Here is a 21431-nt window from a genome sequence, read left to right on the forward strand (position 1 = left end):
TAGGAAGGGGAGTTATGTTGGCTACCCCTGGGACCTACATTTCATTCAATTGATCTAAGCTTGCAGGTAAACATTTTACTTTACAGCTATATAAAGAGATATTAAATGTAATTCAAAATGGCCTCCTGAGGGACATGCCCTTGTTTTCTAAATGTTTTGGCTATATACATTAAGATAAGCACTGTTATTTTCTTGGTAGGAAATCACAGGAAAGTCAGTATCGCAGTCATCTGCATTTCCAGCGGTTTCTATAAACCAATATCCTACTAGTCTGTTGACTGCTATCCTATACAATGTTCAAATTATTTCTGAGTGGGGCCAGCTAAAAGAACACATTGGGTTTTCTAGATTTGGGTGGTTTAGTAGTGTCATATATATGACTATGTTCAGTTTTTCAAGATTACGTAAGAAACACAGGCAGCTGGCACTTCACAGCTTTGTATTTATTAGTAGCGTGTGCTGCATGCAATAGTTATGGCATGGATATACAAATGACAGGAGGCTTCATATTTGCTTAAGTCTCTCTTTACTAGAACTCCACAGCAGCACATTAACATAGAGATAAAAACACCAGAGACAAAAAAATCAGGAATCTATAAAAGGCTTCTCCCAACTAACTATTTCCTCTTTCTTTGCTGCTCCGCAGACAGTACAGGTCAGAGTACCACTGCCTCCTGTTATATATGGGTGGTTGTGGATATTTTTCTGTATTTATATGTTTATTACTGTATTGATTTATTTGTTTAAGGGTTATTTTTGCATCTACCTTCTTAGTGCTGTAGGAATTGATTTATTTAGCTATACTGTATTTTCTGCATCTACCTTCTTAGTGCTGTAGTGTCTGATTTATTTAGCTAATCTGTATTTTCTTCTCCTACCTGCTTAGTGCTGTAGTGATTGCTTGCTTGGTTGATTTATTTACTCTGTTTTTCTGCATCTACCTTCTTATGGCTGCAGGGATTTATTTTTTTTAGAATGTGTTTACCTTCCTACTGCCATTATGATTTATTTATTTAGATTGTATTTTTCTGTCCCTACTTTTTTGCTGTAGGGATGTATTTTCTCTTATGACTTTTCTGCATTTGCCTGTTTTGAGCCTCCCTGTCTGGGGATCGTTTTTTTCTTGGGTTTGGGGGGTTACATTTTTTCCCTCCCTCCCTCTACCTTTTCCGGGTGGCTTTGCCCCCTTCACTTTTCGTCCATTTTGCGGCCACCGGAAAGCGGTCCTCCGACCGCTTTCCGTTGCTGACCGCCGGAACCCCGGAGAAAGACTCCGGCGGTCCCACGTGTTGGATCCCGCCCGCCGGCTCTGTCCGCCGAGCGAGATCCTCTGCTTCCACCCCCCACCCGACCCACGCTTCCGCTCGCGGTATAACTGCTCCTACGGCGTGGGTGGGGGGGGGTTACCTTCCCATGCAGTGCGGCGGCCCCGAGCATCCACTTCCCCGCGACCGTGTGGTCGGGTGGGGGCGGGGTCGGCCAGTTACCAGACTTATAGCATTAGTTCCGTCGATGGCAGGCACATGTGCTGTAGCTTTGACTGGGACTCAGCTGTGACTTGTGCGCATTGCACCCTCAGGCTGTCCTGGCTTTGTGCTCCATGTGGCTTGCAGGTTAGGCTACTGGGGACCATAGTGGATGATATAGATCACAGGCATGCTATATAGAGCTGTGCACAGCCCCTCAAGTGTTACAGGCACAGCTGGCAGTGTTACCACTTATACTCACCCCCCCCCCTTTTTGTTTGTTCAGATGATTGCTTGAAGCGCTCTGTTTTATCATATTGACCAATGGAGCACCTCTTGTGAGGTAACTCAGTTGGTGAGTTCCCTGACTACAGGAGTACTCAATATGCAAGTTCACTATTTACGGAGTGTCAGGCACTATTTAACTGAAGTGCGTTATCTACAGTTACACAATGGAATGCTAGGTACAGTCACACAGAAGAACGATATGTACAGTTACACAGAAGAACACTATGTACAGTTACACAGAAGAATGCTATGTACAGTTACACAGAAGAATGCTATGTATAGGTACATAGAAGAATGTTATGTACAGTTACACAGTAATATACTATGTACATTTACACAGAAGAATGTTATGTACAGTTACACAGAAGAATGTTATGTACGGCTGCACAGAAGAGGGTTATGTACAGTTACACAGAAGAAGGTTACGTACAGTTACACAGAAGAGTGTTAATTACAGTTACACAGATGTGTGTTATGTGCTATTAATCTGAAGAAGTGTTATGTACATCTTATCTGAAGAGTGAAGGGTACATTTTATCGGAAGAATGGAATGCGCAGTTCTTCACCTGTACATCTCTCAGAAGATAGGGTTTTGGGATGTCGCTGAAATGCCTATAATAGAAATAGAAAACGTAGTGCAATATTGTTTGAAACCAAATCAAGTTGTAAGGTGTGACAATACACTCACAAATTCCAAGCGTTTTTAGAGCATATCAAAAGGTGCCTCTCCACAATAAAGATGGGGGTTGGAATCGAAGGCCTCCTTGGATAATGGCCGCAGGGTGCCCGGTTGCTAGGACAGAGCAAGTATCCAGCCTCACCAAACAGCTCCCAAAAACGGTTTTAATTGATGAATAAAATACAATACAAAATAGCAACTTAATTCAATTTGAGAATAAAAAATAGAGTAAAATAGAAAGTCCACAGGTCCTACGCGTTTCGTTCTTATGCAAGAACTTCCTCAGGGACCAAATAGTAAAGCAATGATTAAAATTCATGCATCAAAAAAATCAAATCAATCTAACAAACAGTTTCAAACATATTGCTTAAATAGGGCTAACCCTTAAAGTTCATTGCAGTAATCGATGGGCGTCTTCACCTTCTAGCTTCTTTCATTTGCTCGAGGAATTCCTTCCATCTGTGGCAAATTACCGGTGTAATGAAACTTCCGACGGCTGTTTAGAATGACTTCCGCATTCATGCACGTGGTGCGCTTGCGTTCCAGTGAAAATGGCCGTGCGTTCCAAGAGGTGAGGATGTAAGAAAACTCATCATCTCCCCCTCTGGTCGCCAGGAGAAATCGCCAATACATCTAAATGAAAAACTTGTTACTAAACAGTAAAATGCACTAACGAATTCCATCTCATAAAAATAATGATAATGAAGTCTAATTCTTATTTAACATAGTGGTGCTCCCTATCATAGCATCCCACTTGTTTATATATATTTTTTTATATAAAACATGATTAAATGTATATTTCATTATATTAATTTCATCTGTGAGATATATTTTAATGTGTGTTACCTTGTATTAACTTCACCTCAAAACGGTGATAAGATACTAGGATATCAGAAATTATTTAATCAACATTATTCATTTTTCCATATTGGAAAAATGGAAAAATGAATAATGTTGATTAAATAATTTCTGATATCCTAGTATCTTATCACCGTTTTGAGGTGAAGTTAATACAAGGTAACACACATTTAAATATATCTCACAGATGAAATTAATGCACCACGTGCATGAATGCGGAAGTCATTCTAAACAGCCGTCGGAAGTTTCATTACACCGGTAATTTGCCACAGATGGAAGGAATTCCTCGAGCAAATGAAAGAAGCTAGAAGGTGAAGACGCCCATCGATTACTGCAATGAACTTTAAGGGTTAGCCCTATTTAAGCAATATGTTTGAAACTGTTTGTTAGATTGATTTGATTTTTTTGATGCATGAATTTTAATCATTGCTTTACTATTTGGTCCCTGAGGAAGTTCTTGCATAAGAACGAAACGCGTAGGACCTGTGGACTTTCTATTTTACTCTATTTTTTATTCTCAAATTGAATTAAGTTGCTATTTTGTATTGTATTTTATTCATCAATTAAAACCGGTTTTGGGAGCTGTTTGGTGAGGCTGGATACTTGCTCTGTCCTAGCAACCGGGCACCCTGCGGCCATTATCCAAGGAGGCCTTCGATTCCAACCCCCATCTTTATTGTGGAGAGGCACCTTTTGATATGCTCTAAAAACGCTTGGAATTTGTGAGTGTATTGTCACACCTTACAACTTGATTTGGTTTCAAACAATATTGCACTACGTTTTCTATTTCTATTATAGGCATTTCAGCGACATCCCAAAACCCTATCTTCTGAGATATCTATATTATATGGTTACCAACTGGGAGGCAACCGTGGGATGCTGTTTTGTACCTATAAGCTAAGTTATTTTAATATTTTTGCGTTTGCATTAACCTTAATTCTGGTGGTTTGCAATTGTTCTTTTTATACTACTTCACCTGTACATCTCTGAAGGTCCTGACTTGTCTGTGCCCCAAGACTTGGCCGGCTTTGTCCGTGCCTTACTGATTGGCCTGCTCTGCCTGTGCCCCATTGATTGGCCTGCTTTGTCTGTGCCCCATTGATTGGCCTGCTTTGTCTGTGCCCCATTGATCTTGCCTGCGCTGTCTGTGCCAGAATGTCTGCATGCCAAGCCTACTGCGGTTTTGCTGGTTAAGCACCTGTCTAGTATTCAGATGATCCTGAGTGCGGCCCACTGCAGTGCCTATACTATTAAATCCGCACTGGCAAGCCGATTGTTCTCTGCTACACGAGTGAGTTGTGCTAGCAGAACATGGAAATACTTGACAGAGGCTTATCTCAGCTCCAACCTGTACCTTTTATAGGGGATTGGAACCGTGACCCGGAATTTCACACTTGCCTCCACTTTCGGATGACATCCCAGATGGGGCCCGAGTCTGGGGTGGCAGACAACCCTATCCTAAATGCAATTTGGACCACTGGAGGTGCTTGGGATAAAGGGATCTGAGCCCCTCGGAGTCCCGGCACGAGTCTACGATTGAACGTACTTTGAATTAGACGCGGCATTCAAGAAACTTCTAGGGACCGCGGGGCCCAGTTCTGGTAAGGTGGCCTCTATTTTCTCCCTGGTGACATAGGTATCTTGTGCATCAGTCATTTGGGTGACAATACAACCTGATTGGCAGGTTGGGAGGAATTGAGGACATTCAGGAATACCAGAACTATCTGAAGAGATCTTTCTCATTTTCCACGCGTTGGGACCTGGACGCGACTCTTCATCGATATAGGACATCTTGCTGTACGGTCTACCTGGACGGGCTTGCTTGACCCCCTGCATGGTACCTCCTAGACCGAAAGGTCAAACGCTCCCTGCGTTTTCCCTTGTTAGAGTCCCTGGATTTTGTTTTTTTCAACCAGGGAAATATCGACCTCCTCTACATCTCAAGGAGTGGAGTCCTGGAGGGCGGATTGGATGCAAGGGGGTGCCTCCTACGCTCTCCTCTTCTTGTACGTATGGAATAGTTTTCTCTGTGAGGACCCGGCATCAAGACTTTAGTCCACGGAGGAGGACCCATCAGGCCCCGACCAGTTCGGCTAGATGACGGACCCGTTTGCTCAGTGATGGACTCTTCCCTCCAGGAGTGTTTGACACGGAGATGTGGATGAGTCTCCTCCGTTTGTTTGGTCTCAGGACCTTTCTACAGGTGCCTCGGTCTGCTGGTACTTTGGAATTATGATCTCCGCTTCGGCAGAGTCGAACCTAGTTCCTAGACCCTTGCTCATTTGATCTCGGGGATTGTGAGACTTTGGTCTGCATGGCGACCCTGACGTAGTTGGGTCTGGTATGGATCTCCTAATTTTGCTACCGCTTTTGCAGGGTTCGGGTATTGTTTGGTCACTTTATTACCGGGGACTGCCATATTAATTAGATTAGGTAGCGCGTACGACTGTTGTCGGCAGGCCTCGCTCTGCTTAGAATTCCCTTTACGATTCCTGAGGACGGTATTCATCTCCCCAGGGGGTACACGCATTTTTGTCATGCTCCTATGGTGGGTTCTGTCAGGTTTTGCCCATTCACTGATTCTGGATTTATTTCAGTTATTATACCTTGTTTTTCTTTCAGATGGGTTCGGCGGTTCTGACCTTAGTTGTCTATCAGCCTTAGTCGGACCCGAGGGTCATATTCTTACTTTGGTAGCGCTCCCACCTTTAGGCGGTGTTCAACGTCACCGTTTGTTTAAATGGTTCTTCCCTTTTTCTCACCCTTCATGTACCGCTTGGTTGTGGTTGGCATTGGCAGGGCGTATAGGTTTTTTCGGTTCACTGGTTCATGGCAGGCGTTTTTCTCAAAGACATTGTACGCTTTCCTGCCGGTTACGAGGAGCTATCTTCGCAGAGTTTAGGTTGGTACGGCGGATCGTGTTTCTTTGGTCTTTGCTGTCCGAGCGTTAAAACAGCAAATATGAAGCCTCCTGTCATGCTATAAAATTGTAGATTATACTAGCTTTAGTGTAACTATAATCTTAATTGTATTAATGACAGGAGGCGAATATTTTCCTCCCAGTTTCTCCCTCCCCTTGTTGTTTGTTGGTTTGACTGACTTGTTGTTTATTCACCTGGTCTCCTGGGCTAGGTTGGTTATCTGGGGGAGTTGGGGTTTATCTGGGATATGGTACCGTCAGTATTTTATGATGGGGATTCAGGTTTTTTCACTATCTGGGATATTATACTGTCAGTATTTACGATGGGGATTCATGTTTTCTCAGTACATTTCATTCGCTAATCAGTGTTTTCGACTCTGTTTATTTTGTTTCAGTTTAATGGTTTGGCTACATTTCTTAGATCTGACTACTCTACAGGATAAAGGTCAAGGCTTCAACCACTGGTTCCACGGTTTCAAGTTCGCATGGCATTCATCATTATGTTATGTTTGTTTCTCCTGTTATTGTATTTGTGGTGTATTGTTCATGTACTTTATTTGTCGCAGCGTGAAAGAGGAAATAGTTAGTTGGGAGAAGCCTTTTATAGATTCCTGATTTTTTTGTCTCTGGTGTTTTTATCTCTATGTTAATGTGCTGCAGTGGAGTTCTAGTAAAGAGAGACTTAAGCAAATATTCGCCTCCTGTCATTAATAAAATTAAGATTATAGTTACACTAAAGCTAGTATAATCTACAATTATTGACTAACATTAATCCTTCTATCTAGGATAAGTTTAAAGTGACCTCTACAAATACAGTGTGTACCGATTCTCCATAGCCAAGACTGAATTTTATTTTATAATTTATCATATTAAACCAAAATAGCCAAAGTGGAAAAATTCTCCAAGTCAGGCTTGTTTCCAGTTTGACAATTTTGGCCTACAATTTAAAATTTACGCTTTGTCAAATGTAAAACAATTGTAAGTAACAGGCATCTATGGAAACTGGAACTTTACTTTTGCCTCAGAAGAAAAAAATTCAAAGTTTTGTTGTTATTCAACATATTCAACATATATAGCTGTAAAAATCTATTTCTAGCTGTCCATCATATGGTTATTCAGATGAATTTCAGGTAGAGTGGAAATGTTTTTTACTAAGCAATTCTATTTTTGTGGTCTCCTCCATAAAGTTACATATTATTATCTGCCCCTTCGAAGCCTATGGAAGCACTTTGAACTGCTAAGCCGCTGGTTATAAAACCCTGTGTCATGACTCAAAAATAGGCCATGCTGTGTGCAGTGAATCAGAGGCCTAAGTTGCAAACAAACATTTGTTATATCTAATATATAGTAGAAAGTGAAAGTACTATATGTATTTTATAGCCAATTACCAGGACTTGCGCACGACAGCACAAGCATCCAAATATCAAGAATTTGGTCTTACTAGTATATAATATACTTACCAGTAAATAACATCCGAAAATATATGCAGACTATGTTGTCAAATTCACAAAAGCATATTTATTTTTTACTTTAAGACATAATTTAAAATATATTTATTTAAAAGATTTAATTAGACTTTGTATAATATTAAGGTTCATTATTATAATCTTGTCAAATGGCATTGTTTTCAATACTCACCATCCCACTGAAGGGGGTATCTGTCCAACTCCTCCTGGGGGAATAGAGTAAAAGCCAGGCATATCTGATGTTTGGGAAGGCCGGTGCACACCTACAAAAATAAACAGCATCCAGTTTAAGATTCAATTACTAATAATAATTTTGCAAAGAATGGCAGATAGGTTTTCAACCAACACACACTACATGAGTATTTTAATTGGGTCTCCATTAAATTAGCAAGAGGATTAAACAAATCAAATCTCATCTTAATGCATGATTAACAAAAACAAATCACAAAATCTGTGAAAAAATCTTGCTTCTTTCCAGTAAGAAGTTTCTTCTAAAATGACAACGTTATGACGTTGTATACATATTTATTTAAATAAACAGACAACAAATGGATCAGCACTAAGTGACCAGCCAGAAAATATGCGGATATAGGCAGCAAAACCTAAAGTATGGGGCTCCCTCACAACCATTATCTTTTGAAGAAGCCCTGTGTTAGCGAAACACATTTGTTTTATTTAATTACTATTTCATTATTAAAGGAAGATTGGTAATCCAAAAATCAAGTGTCAGAGACACTCACTCAAAATTGATCATATTGGTTGGGTGGTTAGTTCCCAACTTAGTGACTATTACACTGTTTAGGTCAGGGCTTGACAAATTTGCTTTGAATCTAGGAGCCAGATTTTTTTTAAAATCTTACATAGCTTTATATTCTTTTTTCAGATTTGACAAATGTTTATTTTTCGTACAGAAAAATTAACACGAGGGAGGGGGTTACAGAAGGAAAAAAAAGGGGGGGGGGGAGGTAGGAAGGTGCAACATGTTCATGCGACATTACATAGATACATAGTCACATTAAATTATGTACATAACAACACATTTCATCACTTTATCCTGCGCACGACTCTCACTGGGTCTCTTGCAGATTCCCATCACTTTCCCCCATTGAGGTGGTTACAATCTACTCGCTCTGACAAGCAGAGTGTGCTAATCTCCATGCGCTCCAAGCCTCCCATGTCCTTTGTGTAGTTTTATGTGGGGGCCACAATCTGCTAAAGCTCTGTTCGTACTTGCATTGTGTATCTATGTCTCTCTCTAAGGTGGAGACTGTGGGACAATTTGGGGATTTCCATGCTCTTGCTATCAGTTTTTGGGCCGACAATATGACATGGTACATTAGTTTCTGCAGATGCTTAGGGAGACCATCTTGCAGGAGCATGGTTAGATATATTGTAGGTTGCAAGGTCAAGGTGGTTGCGGTCAAGGAGGTCAGCATGGTGTGAACTCGTCTCCAAAAGGGTTGAATATTAGGGCATTGCCACCAGATGTGCAGCACTGTCCCATCTTGTTTGTCGCATCTACAGCATTTTGGCGAGCTGTCAGGGTATATCTTATGGATTCGCGCCGGTACCATGCACAATCTATAGATTGTTTTCCTCTGCTGTTCCAGTAGGGTAGCAGATTTAATTAGGGATTTAGTTGTGGAGAACAGTTGGACCCATCGTTGTTGGGAGACCTCAATTCCTAGATCTTTGCTCCACTGCTGGGAAGGTGGAGACATATGAAAAGGGAGGTAGTTCAATATTAACTTGTAGCACATGGAGATGGGCTTACATTGTGGAGGTAATCGTTTGTTTATACATATATGTTCCCACATCGTTATTGTTAGAGGCGGGTGCAGGGGGGGTTGGTGCTTGTCCTCGTGTGAGGAAGGACTTCAGTTGTATATAAGAGAACTGTGATGTACTCGGCAGTTTGTGGTGGTCCTGCAGGTATTGAAAATCTAAGAGTTTCCCCTTTGCATGAGTATGGTATAGGTGCGTCAAGTTCTGAGCTTGCCAAGGTTTATCGTGAAAGGTGGGGATGCAGTACGGTAGGGCCCCAAAAGGGGTGGCCAAGGAGAGCAGGTTCGAGGAGCCTAATCTAGCCCTGTGAGAGTCCCAGATCCGGAGAATCAGGGTGATCTGGGGAGGTGCTAATGGCATGGGTGGTCTAAGCCGTTTTGGTAGCCAGAACATGATGGGGAAGTCGAAAGGCCGTAGCCATCTGCTCTCCATGTGTACCCACTGGGGCTCGGGACCGGAGAGGAAGTGGGGTATCGCTGAGGCTAGTACTGAGGCATGGAAATATGCTTTGATATCTGGTAGTGCAAGTCCCCCAGGCTTTGCCGGAGCTCGAAGTATTTTCACGGTTACTCTTGGTCTGGCACCTGCCCAGACGAACGCGGCCATGTCTTTTTGGACCGTCTTAAAGAAGGCTTGTGGAAGTTGGATGGGTAGCGTACGGAAAAGGTATTGTAATTTTGGTAGAATGGACATTTTAAATGCCACTATCCGTTGTGTCCAGGTAAGGAACAGCGAGCCCCAACGCTGGAGGGTGCCTGTGCACTCGTTCCAGACTCTTATGTAATTCCCTGAATATAATTCTGTTGACTGTTTAGTGAATAACACTCCTAAGTATTTAATATTGTCTCTGAACCACTCGAACGGGTATTTGTTGCGGAGGGCCTCTCGAGCAGTGTTCGGTAACCCTATAGTCAATGCTTGAGTTTTAGTTTTATTAAGGGAGTAGTATGAGGTCTCGGGTTGGGAGATGTAAAGGAGTATATCATCTGCGAACGCACTTACTTTGGTCTCCTTTCCGCTTACTTCCATTCCACGGATATCTGGGTGGCATAGGAGGGGCTCTAGGGCTAGGACATATAACAATGGGGAAAGGGGGCACCCTTGCCTAGTTCCATTGCGTATCTGAAAAGGCCGGGACAGGAAGCCCGCTTGCATGACTTGTGCCGTTGGAGCCGAGTACAGGGCAAGTATTTGGTCAATAACTTGTGAAGGAATGCCATTCTTGGTTAATACCTGTCTCAGGAAGGACCAGCCGAGGCAGTCTAACGCCAAGAGCAGGCCGCCTCCGCTGGTCCTCCGTAGTTTCTCCAACACCAGGGAGAGCTTGCGCGTATTATCGGATCCTTGGACAAACCCGGTTTGATCGTCCACTATTAGTGTCGGTAGTATGGGGCTTAGTCTATTAGCCAGAATTTTGGCATAGATCTTCGCATCTGTATTTAGAAGCGAGATGGGGCGAAAGTTCTTGCATAGGTCGGTGGGCTTATCTGGTTTGGGGATTGTTACTATGGTGGCCAGTAGCATCTCCGGTGGGAGAGAGTTGGTCTCAGCGGCTTCCAGGTATACTCTAAGGAGGTGGGGCGCCAAGTCGTCCGCGTATGTTTTATTGTAGGCATTAGTAAACCCATCAGCCCCTGGGGATTTACCAGACGGCAATGCCTTAATGGCTGAGAGGACTTCCTCCAGTGTTATGGGCTGCGGGAGTTGTTCAGTATACGCTTGTGAAATTGTGGGGAGTTGGATAGTGGATAGATACTGGGAAATGCCCGTGGCATTTGGAATGTGTATCGTAGGATCCTGATGGAGGTTATAGAGTTTGGAGTAAAATTTTGCGAACTCTTGGGCAATGTCCTCTGGGTTCACAACTTTCTCTCCTACTTCATTAATAATGTGAGTTATTTTCTTAGCGGAATATTGACTGCGTAACCTAGAGGCTAGATATTTTGTAGCCTTACCACTATTGTGGTATGTGGTAGCTCATAGTTTATGTAACATGGGTTTGTTTTTTTCTAAGTTTAATTCCGCTAAGCGGTCATATAGTTTGGACAATTTATTGGCTAGTTCCACTGAGGGTTGTTGTTTATTTAGAGAGTTTGCTAGTGCAATTTGTTTATGGCATTCTAGGGTGTTAGAAACTTGGCATTTCTTGAGAAAGGAAGAGCGGCGTATCATATGGCCTCTCATGACCACTTTTTGGGCGGACCAGATAGTGGAGTCAGACACTCCTGCTGTTATATTAGTCCTAAAGTATTCTTGAATTTCCTTCCGGACAGTGGTTGCGAATTCCGGGTCTGAGAGCAGGGAGTCATTGAGACGCCACGTTCCCCTCCCTTTAAATTGGAATCCGTCAAATAGTTCAAGGGTGACTGGGGCATGGTCTGACCAGGTGATCTCTCCTATGGAGCATCCAGAGATTTGTGCCAGAGAGACTCTATCTACTAAGAACGTGTCTATTCGTGTGTAGGTATTGTGTACCCTAGAGTAAAACGTATAATCACGCTCAGAGGGGTGAAGTGTCCTCCAGGCGTCGTACAGGTCGTACTGGGTTAGGAGTTTAGTGAGAGCCTTGGCGGTTCTTTCCCTAGTGCTACGTGTCTGGCCTGATGTGCGAGTCGATGTGTCAAGATCAGTCTGGGTGAAGTTGAAATCCCCACAGAGGAGTAAGTCTCCCTGTTTGTATTTGTCAAGTTTGGTGAGCACGGAATGAAGGTAGGACTTGGAGCTATCGTTGGGGAAATAGGCTGTTGCCAACGTATGTTGTGTGTTGTTAATCAGTCCCACTGGGATGATATACCGCCCGTTAGGGTCAATGTGTTGTTGGTGGAGCTGGAAAGCTACATCTCTGTGGATGAAAATGGAGACCCCTCTGGATTTGCTGTCTGACATCGAGTGGTATTGTATGGGGTAATGTTTAGTGAATAGGGCTGGTATGTGTCCTTTTTTAAAATGGGTTTCTTGGATGCAAGCTATATCTATTCGGTTTTTCTTAAGATCTCTGAGTAGAAGCCTTCGCTTATTAGGGGTATTTAACCCTTTAACATTGTAAGTGAAGATTTTCATATTTTAGAATAAAGGTTAAGGAAGGTTCGTCAAGGTTTGCCTTGGTATTCGTAACCCGTGTCACGGTTAAGAGATGTTCTTGTGTGGGAGGGCCTAGGACTTTTTCCCACTGCGATTTTCTTTGGGTGGGCAGCATCTGCCGAGCATTTAGGAACATAGTGACTCTGTCCCCGCATGGGGTAGAGGTTTGTACTATATCTGTCATCAGAGGGGTTTGGTAGTCGTTGGTACTTCTGCACTTAGTGGAGGGCAGGAACAGGGCGGGGGAGAGGGGGACTGGGGAACAGGGAGGGGAAGAACTTGGGGGTAAAATACCCAACTAGGTTCACCTGAAGTGAACCAAAGAGCGCCAAGAGGGACTTGGCTGCCGATACCAGGGGGCGTGGAGGTAAGCATCGGGTCAAAATTGAGAGCTCACCTTGGAGCTGAGGAGCAAATGGAGGGCTATTAGACAGTCGCATTTATAGCGGGTAATAGGCACCTTCAAAGTTTATACATGGTGACTAGTGATGTACCGAACTGTCCGCCGGCGAACAGTTCCCGGCGAACTTAGCGTGTTCGCGTTTGCCGCCGCGGGCGAACACATGGGCGGTTCGATCCACCCCCTATTCGTCATCATTGGGCAAACTTTGACCCTGTGCCTCTCGGTCAGCAGACACATTCCAGCCAATCAGCAGCACTCCCTCCCTTCCACACCCTCCAACCTCCCTCCCAGCATCCATTTTCGATTCATTCTGAAGCTGCATGCTTAGTGAGAGGAGGGAAAGTTTAGCTGCTGCTGATTAGATAGGGAAATTGATAGCTAGGCTAGGGTATTCAGTGTCCACTACAATCCTGAAGGACTCATCTGATCTCTGCTGTAAGGACAGCACCCCAAAAAGCCCTTTTTAGGGCTATAACATCAGGCTGCTTTTTTTTTTTTTTTTCCTGTGTAATGTAATTGCAGGTGCCTGCCTGCCAGCTTCTGTGTGAGGTTCACATTGGATACTGTGCCTACTTGCCCAGTGCCACCACTCATATCTGTTTTAACAATTGGTTAAGCTTTAGATTTAAAATAAATAATTTGTTTTCACTGTAATAGAAGAGCAGTTGCCTGCCTGCCAGCTTCTGTGTCAGGTTGGATGCCTTGCCCATTTGCACAGTCAGTGCCACCACTCATATCTGTTTTAACAATAGCTTAAGCTTTAGATTTTAAAGAAATCATTTTTTTTCACTGTAATAGAAGATCAGTTAGTTGTCTGCAAGCGTCTGGGTGTCAGGCCTACTTCAGCGTGTGCTCTGCAGACCTGTACCAGCGTGCTTTGACAGTTGCCAATCATATCTGGTGTCTCTTTAGCGTGCTTTTACAAAGAAAAAAGGTTTCCAGTGTAAGCTAATAGCAGCCAGTCAGTGTCCTTCAAGCGGCTCTGTCAGGCCTTCCTTCAGCGTGTGCCCTGCACAACCCTGCCAGCGTACTTTGACAATTGCCACTCATATCTGGTGTCTCTATAGCGTGCTTTTACAAAGAAAAAAGGTTTCCAGTGTAAGCTAATAGCAGCCAGTCAGTGTCCTTCAAGCGGCTCTGTCAGGCCTTCCTTCAGCGTGTGCCCTGCACAACCCTGCCAGCGTACTTTGACAATTGCCACTCATATCTGGTGTCTCTATAGCGTGCTTTTTCAAAGAAAAAAGGTTTCCAGTGTAAGCTAATAGCAGCCAGTCAGTGTCCTTCAAGTGGCTCTGTCAGGCCTTCCTTCAGCGTGTGCCCTGCACAACCCTGCCAGCGTACTTTGACAGTTGCCACTCATATCTGGTGTCTCTATAGCGTGCTTTTACAACCAAAATTTTGTTTCCACTGTAATAGAAGAGCAGTTGCCTGCCTGCCTGCCAGCTTCTGTGTGAGGTTCACAGTAGATACTGTGCCCTCTTGCCCAGTGCCACCACTCATATCTGTTTTTACAATAGCTTAAGCTTTAGATTTAAAATAAATAATTTTTTTTCACTGTAATAGAAGAGCAGTTAGTTGTCTGCAAGCGTCTGGGTGTCAGGCCTACTTCAGCGTGTGCTCTGTAGACCTGTTCCAGCGTGCTTTGACAGTTGCCAATCATATTTGGTGTCTCTTTAGCGTGCTTTTACAAAGAAAAAAAGGTTTCTAGTGTAAGCCAATAGCAGCCAGTCAGTGTCCTTCAAGCGGCTCTGTCAGTCCTTCCTTCAGCGTGTGCTCTACAGAACTGTTCCAATGCACATTGCCAATCATATCTGGTGTCTCTATAGCGTGCTTTTAAAACCAAAATTTGTTTTTCACTGTTATAGATTGAATAGCAGTTACTTGTCTTCAAGCGGGTGTGTCAGGCCTACAGTGTGTGCTCTGCAGAACTGTTCCAGTGCACATTGCCAATCATATCTGGTGTCTCTATAGCGTGCTTTTAAAACCAAAATTTGTTTTGTGATGTAATTCCAGTAAAATACAAGTTTAGCAGGCTAAGATTGCCACAAGGCATATGTATGTATATGTGTTTGTAGTATCAGCTAGTTAATTATACGTAGCTAAGATACTGTCATCACTGTACTGACCAGGTGCAGGAATGTAAGAACTGGAATTACGCGTCCCTCTCCTTTGTATCAGATGAGCCACGTGGTTAGACCGGATGGATGAGTTTAGACTCTATTCATTAAATAGGTTAAGGGTATGTGTGGGTGTAGTTAATTGTGGGAGGAGCTACAGTGCTATATAAGGAATGTACTCTATGTATTCAGTACTCAGACTTTGCTGTATTTTGGTGACGCTAGTCCCTCTGAGTCCCGATCGGTGATCCAATAAAGAATCTCTTCCTTCCTGAAGAAACCTGTGTCCATCTCTCTGTGCTTGGCTTCCGTCAGTTTCTCCGGTATCATTTGGTGCATTGGCCGGGAAGCTCATCGTTCAACGGTAGCTGAGAGGCAGAGGCGTGAGACGGTCTATCTTTGCCCACGTTCTCTACGGCTGCACCCCTGAACTTCTGCGTGGACCTCCCTTCGTCTCGGCGCCACTGGTCTGTTGTCCAGGAGATCATCGGCCTCTACGTGAGAAGTGCTGGGGTGTCCCCGTCGATGAGTGTGAACTCAGGTTCAGGAACGAGGAGGTAAGATAACTGCTGTTTTAGACGGCAGGACCCGCTAGGGGTATACCGATTGTGCGGTAGGCCCAAAGGGGTTTTTGAATCTGTATCTGCCCCCTCTGTCGGAGGGAAGGAGCGAAGGCGCACCGCTCGATCGAACGCTCTTTAGTCAGACCGTTTGATTTGGTTAGTCAGGCGGGGTCCTGGTGTAAGATAGCCCTAGCCGGACACCGGTGTCTTGTCTAGACTAGCGTTCTAGGGTGTATATTACGTTCGCTAGGTCGGAGGGACCGGGAGACTAAGCGGCGCCTGTGTAAATTCGGTTCGCTAGTTCTCATCCTATCTGGGCTAAGTGGGAAGGCGTGTAAATTTGGAACCCACTAGACTTTTGATAGTGCGACTAAGAGGCGCCTGTGTAAATTCGGTTCTCTAGCTCGCTATATATGTGGTGATTGGGCAGTGTGGCTAACCAAAACGGGTGTATATAGTTTTAGGTAGTCCATTCAAGGTACTGGCCAATAGTTTAGTTGGGAATTGTAAATGTGTTAACGATTGTTTTAGTAAAGTGTATATCTTGTTAGATAGCGCGAGCTCAGCCGTCTAGCGAGAGTGTTAATAGTGTGTTGCTGTATTATAGTGCACGGTACCATAACCCTGTATATTTACTGACATTATATAATAAGTACTAATCATTGTCGTCCATTGCATGTTTAACACCATAACCACTAATAATTGTATTGTGACCTTAACTTGTGCTTTGACCTATGCTAACCGTACTGTAACCGCTATTTGTAAAAGACGATGTTACTGGGGTGTGTTATAGACGTGTAATTCGTATATAGAGAATTATAGCGTGGGTGACTGTATAGTTACGCCAAAGGGCATAATATTGATTATATAGTGACTGGTGTAACAGCTGTGTGTGTACGGGAATTCCCTGAGTGTTTATTGTTATTGTGTACGTTTCACTTGGTAACCGTACCACGTGGTGCTGTTGCCAGAGGAAACGGGTGTGACTGTTGAATAGTACGCGTGTATAGTATTCGTTGTCGACGACGTTCCATTGTTAAGTATGGGTGCGTCGCAGTCAACGATTCCGGATCCCTTAGGATGTATGGTTAAGAATTTTAAAAAGGGATTCAAAGTTTGTGATTTTGGGGTAAAGATGTCTCCTGTACGTTTGGTCACTTTGTGTACTAGGGAGTGGCCTACTTTGGTTGCGGCATGGCCGCCACGTGGCAGTTTGGATCCAACTCTGGTACAGCGCTTACACGTGGCTGTATCGGGTAGGCCTGAACTTTACGGCCAGTTTCCTTATATTGACTGTTGGAGACAGGCCGTAAATGACTCGCCAAAATGGCTCCAGACATGCCACGAGGAGCAGTGTCGCCTCATGGTAGCTAGGACTTGCTCGTCCACTAGGACTGGTGTTAGGCCCATTTTGGACACGCCCCCTGAGTCCGAGATCCCTTTGCCGCCCCCTTACTTTCCGTTAAGAAGAAGTGACGCAAACGCAGGAAGTCCTGCACCCCTCCCCTCATTACCCTCATCCACTTCCGCTTCCTCCTCCAGTACAGGATCCACCCCCCCTCGTACTAAATCTCCCCTTCCGGAACCAGAATCCACCCCCATTAGAAACGAATATCCTGATTTGGCGCCACTTCAGACTTCCGGTCAAGCTTCATCTAGCTCGGCCCGAAGTGTTCTATTTACGACCTTTTCCCAAAACCGACCTCCCACATCCCCATACCCTATCTCTCCCCGACCGGAACCCATGACTGACGCCTCTCTACGTAGCCCCATCCAAACCCGACAGTTGACTGGTGCCCAACAATTAAAGCACTATCAGATGCCTCTTCGTCTGAATCCCGGGTCAGCTTATATCGATGCCGCAGGTCAAATGGCACACGCTGACCCAGTCTTCGTATATGTCCCATTTACCACAACCGATCTTTTAAACTGGAAGACCCATAATTCCTCGTATACTGAGAAACCACAAGCTATGACTGATCTGTTCACCTCAATAGTACAGACGCATAATCCGACATGGGCTGATTGCCAGCAGTTACTAATGACTTTATTTAACAATGAGGAAAGGACAAGAATAAATCAAGCAGCCATTAAAGCATTAGAGGATAGAGCCCGTGCTTTGAACCAAGCCAATCCAGCAGCATGGGCCGCGACACACTATCCCAACACCGATCCCGATTGGAACGTAAATGGTGCTGATATGGTTCAACTCAGAGCCTATAGAGACGCTATAATTGCTGGCATGAAAGCCGGAGGAAAGAAAGCCATTAACATGTCGAAGACAGTTGAGGTGATCCAGAAAAGCGATGAAGCGCCCAGTGTCTTTTATGACCGATTATTGGAGGCATACCGCTTGTATACCCCCTTTAATCCGGAAGACGCAGACAATTCCCGAATGGTTAACTCCGCCTTTGTCAGCCAAGCATACGGAGATATTAAGCGCAAGCTACAAAAGTTAGAAGGGTTTGCAGGTATGTCCATCACCCAACTAATGGAGGTAGCAAATAAGGTCTATATGAACAGGGATACAGAAAGTAAGAAAGAGGAAGAGCGCAAGATGCGTAAAAAGGCTGATATGCTAGCGGTAGCGATCGCAGGCGTAGATAAACGGGGCCCAGATAGAGGCAATAATAGATGGAGTAGGGAGCCTTTGAGTAGGGATCAATGCGCGTATTGCAAGGAAGAAGGGCATTGGAGGAACGAATGTCCGCAAAGAGAGCAGTACGAGAGAGACCAACCCAGGGCAGGCTACGGAAACTTTAGAGGTAGAGCGAGAGGTAGAGGAGGCCCCGGAGGGAGTAATGGTTATAGAGGGAGTAATGGGAACAGAGGAAGTGTTAGGGAAGACAGGTATATTCCAGCAGCGCAAAGGTCCCGCGATAGAGAAGGTAGGGACTTTGTAGGATTGGCTGACACTGTCATGGAGGACTATTGATACCGACCGGGCTCCATCCCCCTTGGTCGAGCGGAGCCTATGGTCGATGTATCAATAGGGGGGAAAAGGAGTGCGTTCATGATCGACACTGGTGCTGAACATTCAGTGGTGACTAATCTAGTTGCTCCTCCATCTGGAAGGACTATTACTGTGATAGGAGCAACTGGAAGAAGTGCTGAAAAACCGGTTCTTAAAAGTCGACTCTGTACATTGGGAGGCCACGTAGTAAAACACCAATTCCTTTATATGCCTGAATGTCCAGTCCAATTGCTGGGACGTGATATGCTATCAAAATTACAAGCGCAGATTACGTTCCTACCAAATGGAACAACATCCTTAAAGTTTAATGGACCTTCAGGTATTATGACTTTATCCGTACCAAAGGAAGAAGAGTGGCGACTTTATACAGTGTTGACTAGCCAAAACCCTAGGAGTGATGAGACATTGTTTAACATACCAGGAGTTTGGGCAGAGAACAACCCACCAGGACTGGCCCGCAATATTCCACCAATAAAAATTGAACTGAAACATGGGGTTTATCCAGTGAGCCTAAGACAATATCACATTCCGCAGAAGGCTAAGAAGAACATCCAATCCTATCTGGATAAGTTCATACGGTATGGTATCCTAAAATTCTGTACTTCCCCCTGGAACACCCCATTGCTGCCTGTTCAAAAGCCCGGTACAGATGAGTATCGACCTGTACAGGACTTAAGAGCAGTCAATGATGCGGTTGTTGGCATACATCCAGTTGTACCCAATCCATATAACCTGCTTGCTTTAATTCCGGGCGGGGCTACTTACTTCACAGTCTTAGATCTCAAAGATGCCTTCTTTTGCCTCCGAATTGCCGCAGAAAGCCAATGTATTTTCGCTTTCCAATGGGAGAACGCTGTAACGGGCTCAAAACGCCAAATGACTTGGACAAGACTGCCCCAAGGGTTTAAAAATTCACCTACCCTATTTGGTTCAGCTCTAAGTCAAGATCTACTGGATTTCGAGTCTATCCCAGGAGAATGTGTATTGTTACAATATGTAGATGACTTGTTGATAGCAGCAGTTACAAAAGAAATCTGTCAGCAAGCAACGCACGATCTACTACACATTCTCTGGAAGGCAGGATACAAGGTGTCTAGAAAGAAGGCTCAGTTGTGTTTGCCAACTGTCAAGTATCTGGGATTCCATATCTCTGAAGGTCAAAGAATTATGGGGCCAGAGAGAAAAGAGGCTGTCTGCCAAATACCAATACCCAAGAATAGAAGACAAGTGCGAGAATTCTTGGGGGCAGCAGGCTTCTGTAGGATATGGATTCCCAGTTATGCGATACTAGCAAAACCTCTGTACGCAGCCATCAAAGGTACAGAGCACGACCCCTTCTTATGGACCCAAGAACAGCAAACGGCATTTGAAGATGTGAAGAAGGCTTTGATGAGTGCCCCAGCATTAGGTCTACCTGATCACACACGACCATTCTACTTATATGTACACGAGCAAAGAAGAATGGCTGTGGGAGTATTGACACAGTACTTGGGATCATGGCAAAGACCTGTTGCCTACATGTCTAAGCAACTGGATGCAGTGGCCAGCGGACTTCCACCTTGTCTAAGAGCCGTAGCTGCAGCCGCCCTGCTAGTAGCTGAAGCCGATAAACTCACTCTGGGTCAAGAACTTTATGTACGAGTCCCACATGCAGTACAGACGTTGTTGGATTACAAAGGAAATCATTGGTTTAGTAATAGCCGTATGACCAAGTATCAAGCAATGTTGTGTGAAAACCCAAGAGTGCATTTAGAGACTGTAAACACCTTAAATCCAGCTACCCTTTTGCCACAACCTACTGAAAGTCAACATGATTGTTTGGAAGTAATGGATGAAGTATTCTCAAGTAGACCAGATCTTCGTGATTTTCCCATCCAGAACCCCGATGTTCAATATTACACCGACGGCAGTAGTTATGTGAAAGAAGGGATCCGCTATGCAGGATATGCAGTGACAACAATAGAGAAGGTGATAGAAGCTCGGCCACTGGCGAAAGGAACATCAGCACAAAAGGCAGAATTAATAGCACTAACACGAGCGTTACAATTGGCTGAAGGTTTAAGAGTAAATATCTATACGGACTCTAAGTATGCGTTTTTAACCACTCATGCCCACGGAGCTTTGTATAAAGAAAGAGGACTACTGAATTCAGAAGGCAAAGAAATCAAGTACGCAGCTGAAATCCTACAACTATTGGAAGCAGTGTGGGAGCCGAAAGAAGTCGGTATCATACATTGTCGAGCGCATCTGAGAGGAGATGGTGATGTAACCAAGGGAAATCGGATGGCAGATAGTGCAGCTAAGCGTGCTTCTGAATCAGGAAGACAGGAGTATGTGGGGCATATAGCTGCTCTTATACCAACTCCACTGTCCCAATGGACTCCAGTTTATACAGCTCAAGAAGAGGAGTGGTTAAAGACTGAACCGGGAAAGTATTTGGAGAACAAGTGGTATCAGCTAGAAGATGGAAGAATAGTTATACCAGCATCGCTAGCGGTAGAAATTGTCCAAAATTATCATAACGGGACACATTCTGGGAGAGACAGTACTGAAGAATCTCTCAGGAAACATTTCTACATACCAAGATTGTCCAACTTGACTCAGGCCATTGTACGCAGATGTGTAACGTGTGCTAAGAATAATGCAAGACAAGGACCAGTAAAGCCACCAGGAGTCCAGTTTATGGGGGGACTCCCCATGTCCGATCTACAAATAGACTTTACAGTAATGCCTAAATCGGGTGGACATCGTTACCTGTTGGTAATTGTGTGCACCTATTCAGGCTGGGTAGAAGCATGTCCTACTCGTACAGAGAAAGCAGGAGAAGTTGT

General features: G+C 44.3%; 1 protein-coding gene across 6 annotated transcripts in view; it reads right to left on the reverse strand.

Annotated features, from left to right (window-relative positions):
- The window catches only part of TCF7 (transcription factor 7), a 228513-nt gene that overhangs the window by 61826 nt on the left and 145256 nt on the right, over window positions 1-21431 (reverse strand). For all 6 annotated transcript variants that reach the window (XM_063447484.1, XM_063447481.1, XM_063447478.1 and 3 more), the window contains exon 5: window positions 7850-7940. In XM_063447484.1, coding sequence (XP_063303554.1) covers window positions 7850-7940 — 91 coding nt within the window. The remainder of the gene's footprint in view (window positions 1-7849; window positions 7941-21431) is intronic.

The sequence above is a fragment of the Pelobates fuscus genome, chromosome 3, assembly GCF_036172605.1.
Source record: "Pelobates fuscus isolate aPelFus1 chromosome 3, aPelFus1.pri, whole genome shotgun sequence".
In the NCBI taxonomy this organism is placed as follows: Eukaryota; Metazoa; Chordata; class Amphibia; order Anura; family Pelobatidae; genus Pelobates; species Pelobates fuscus.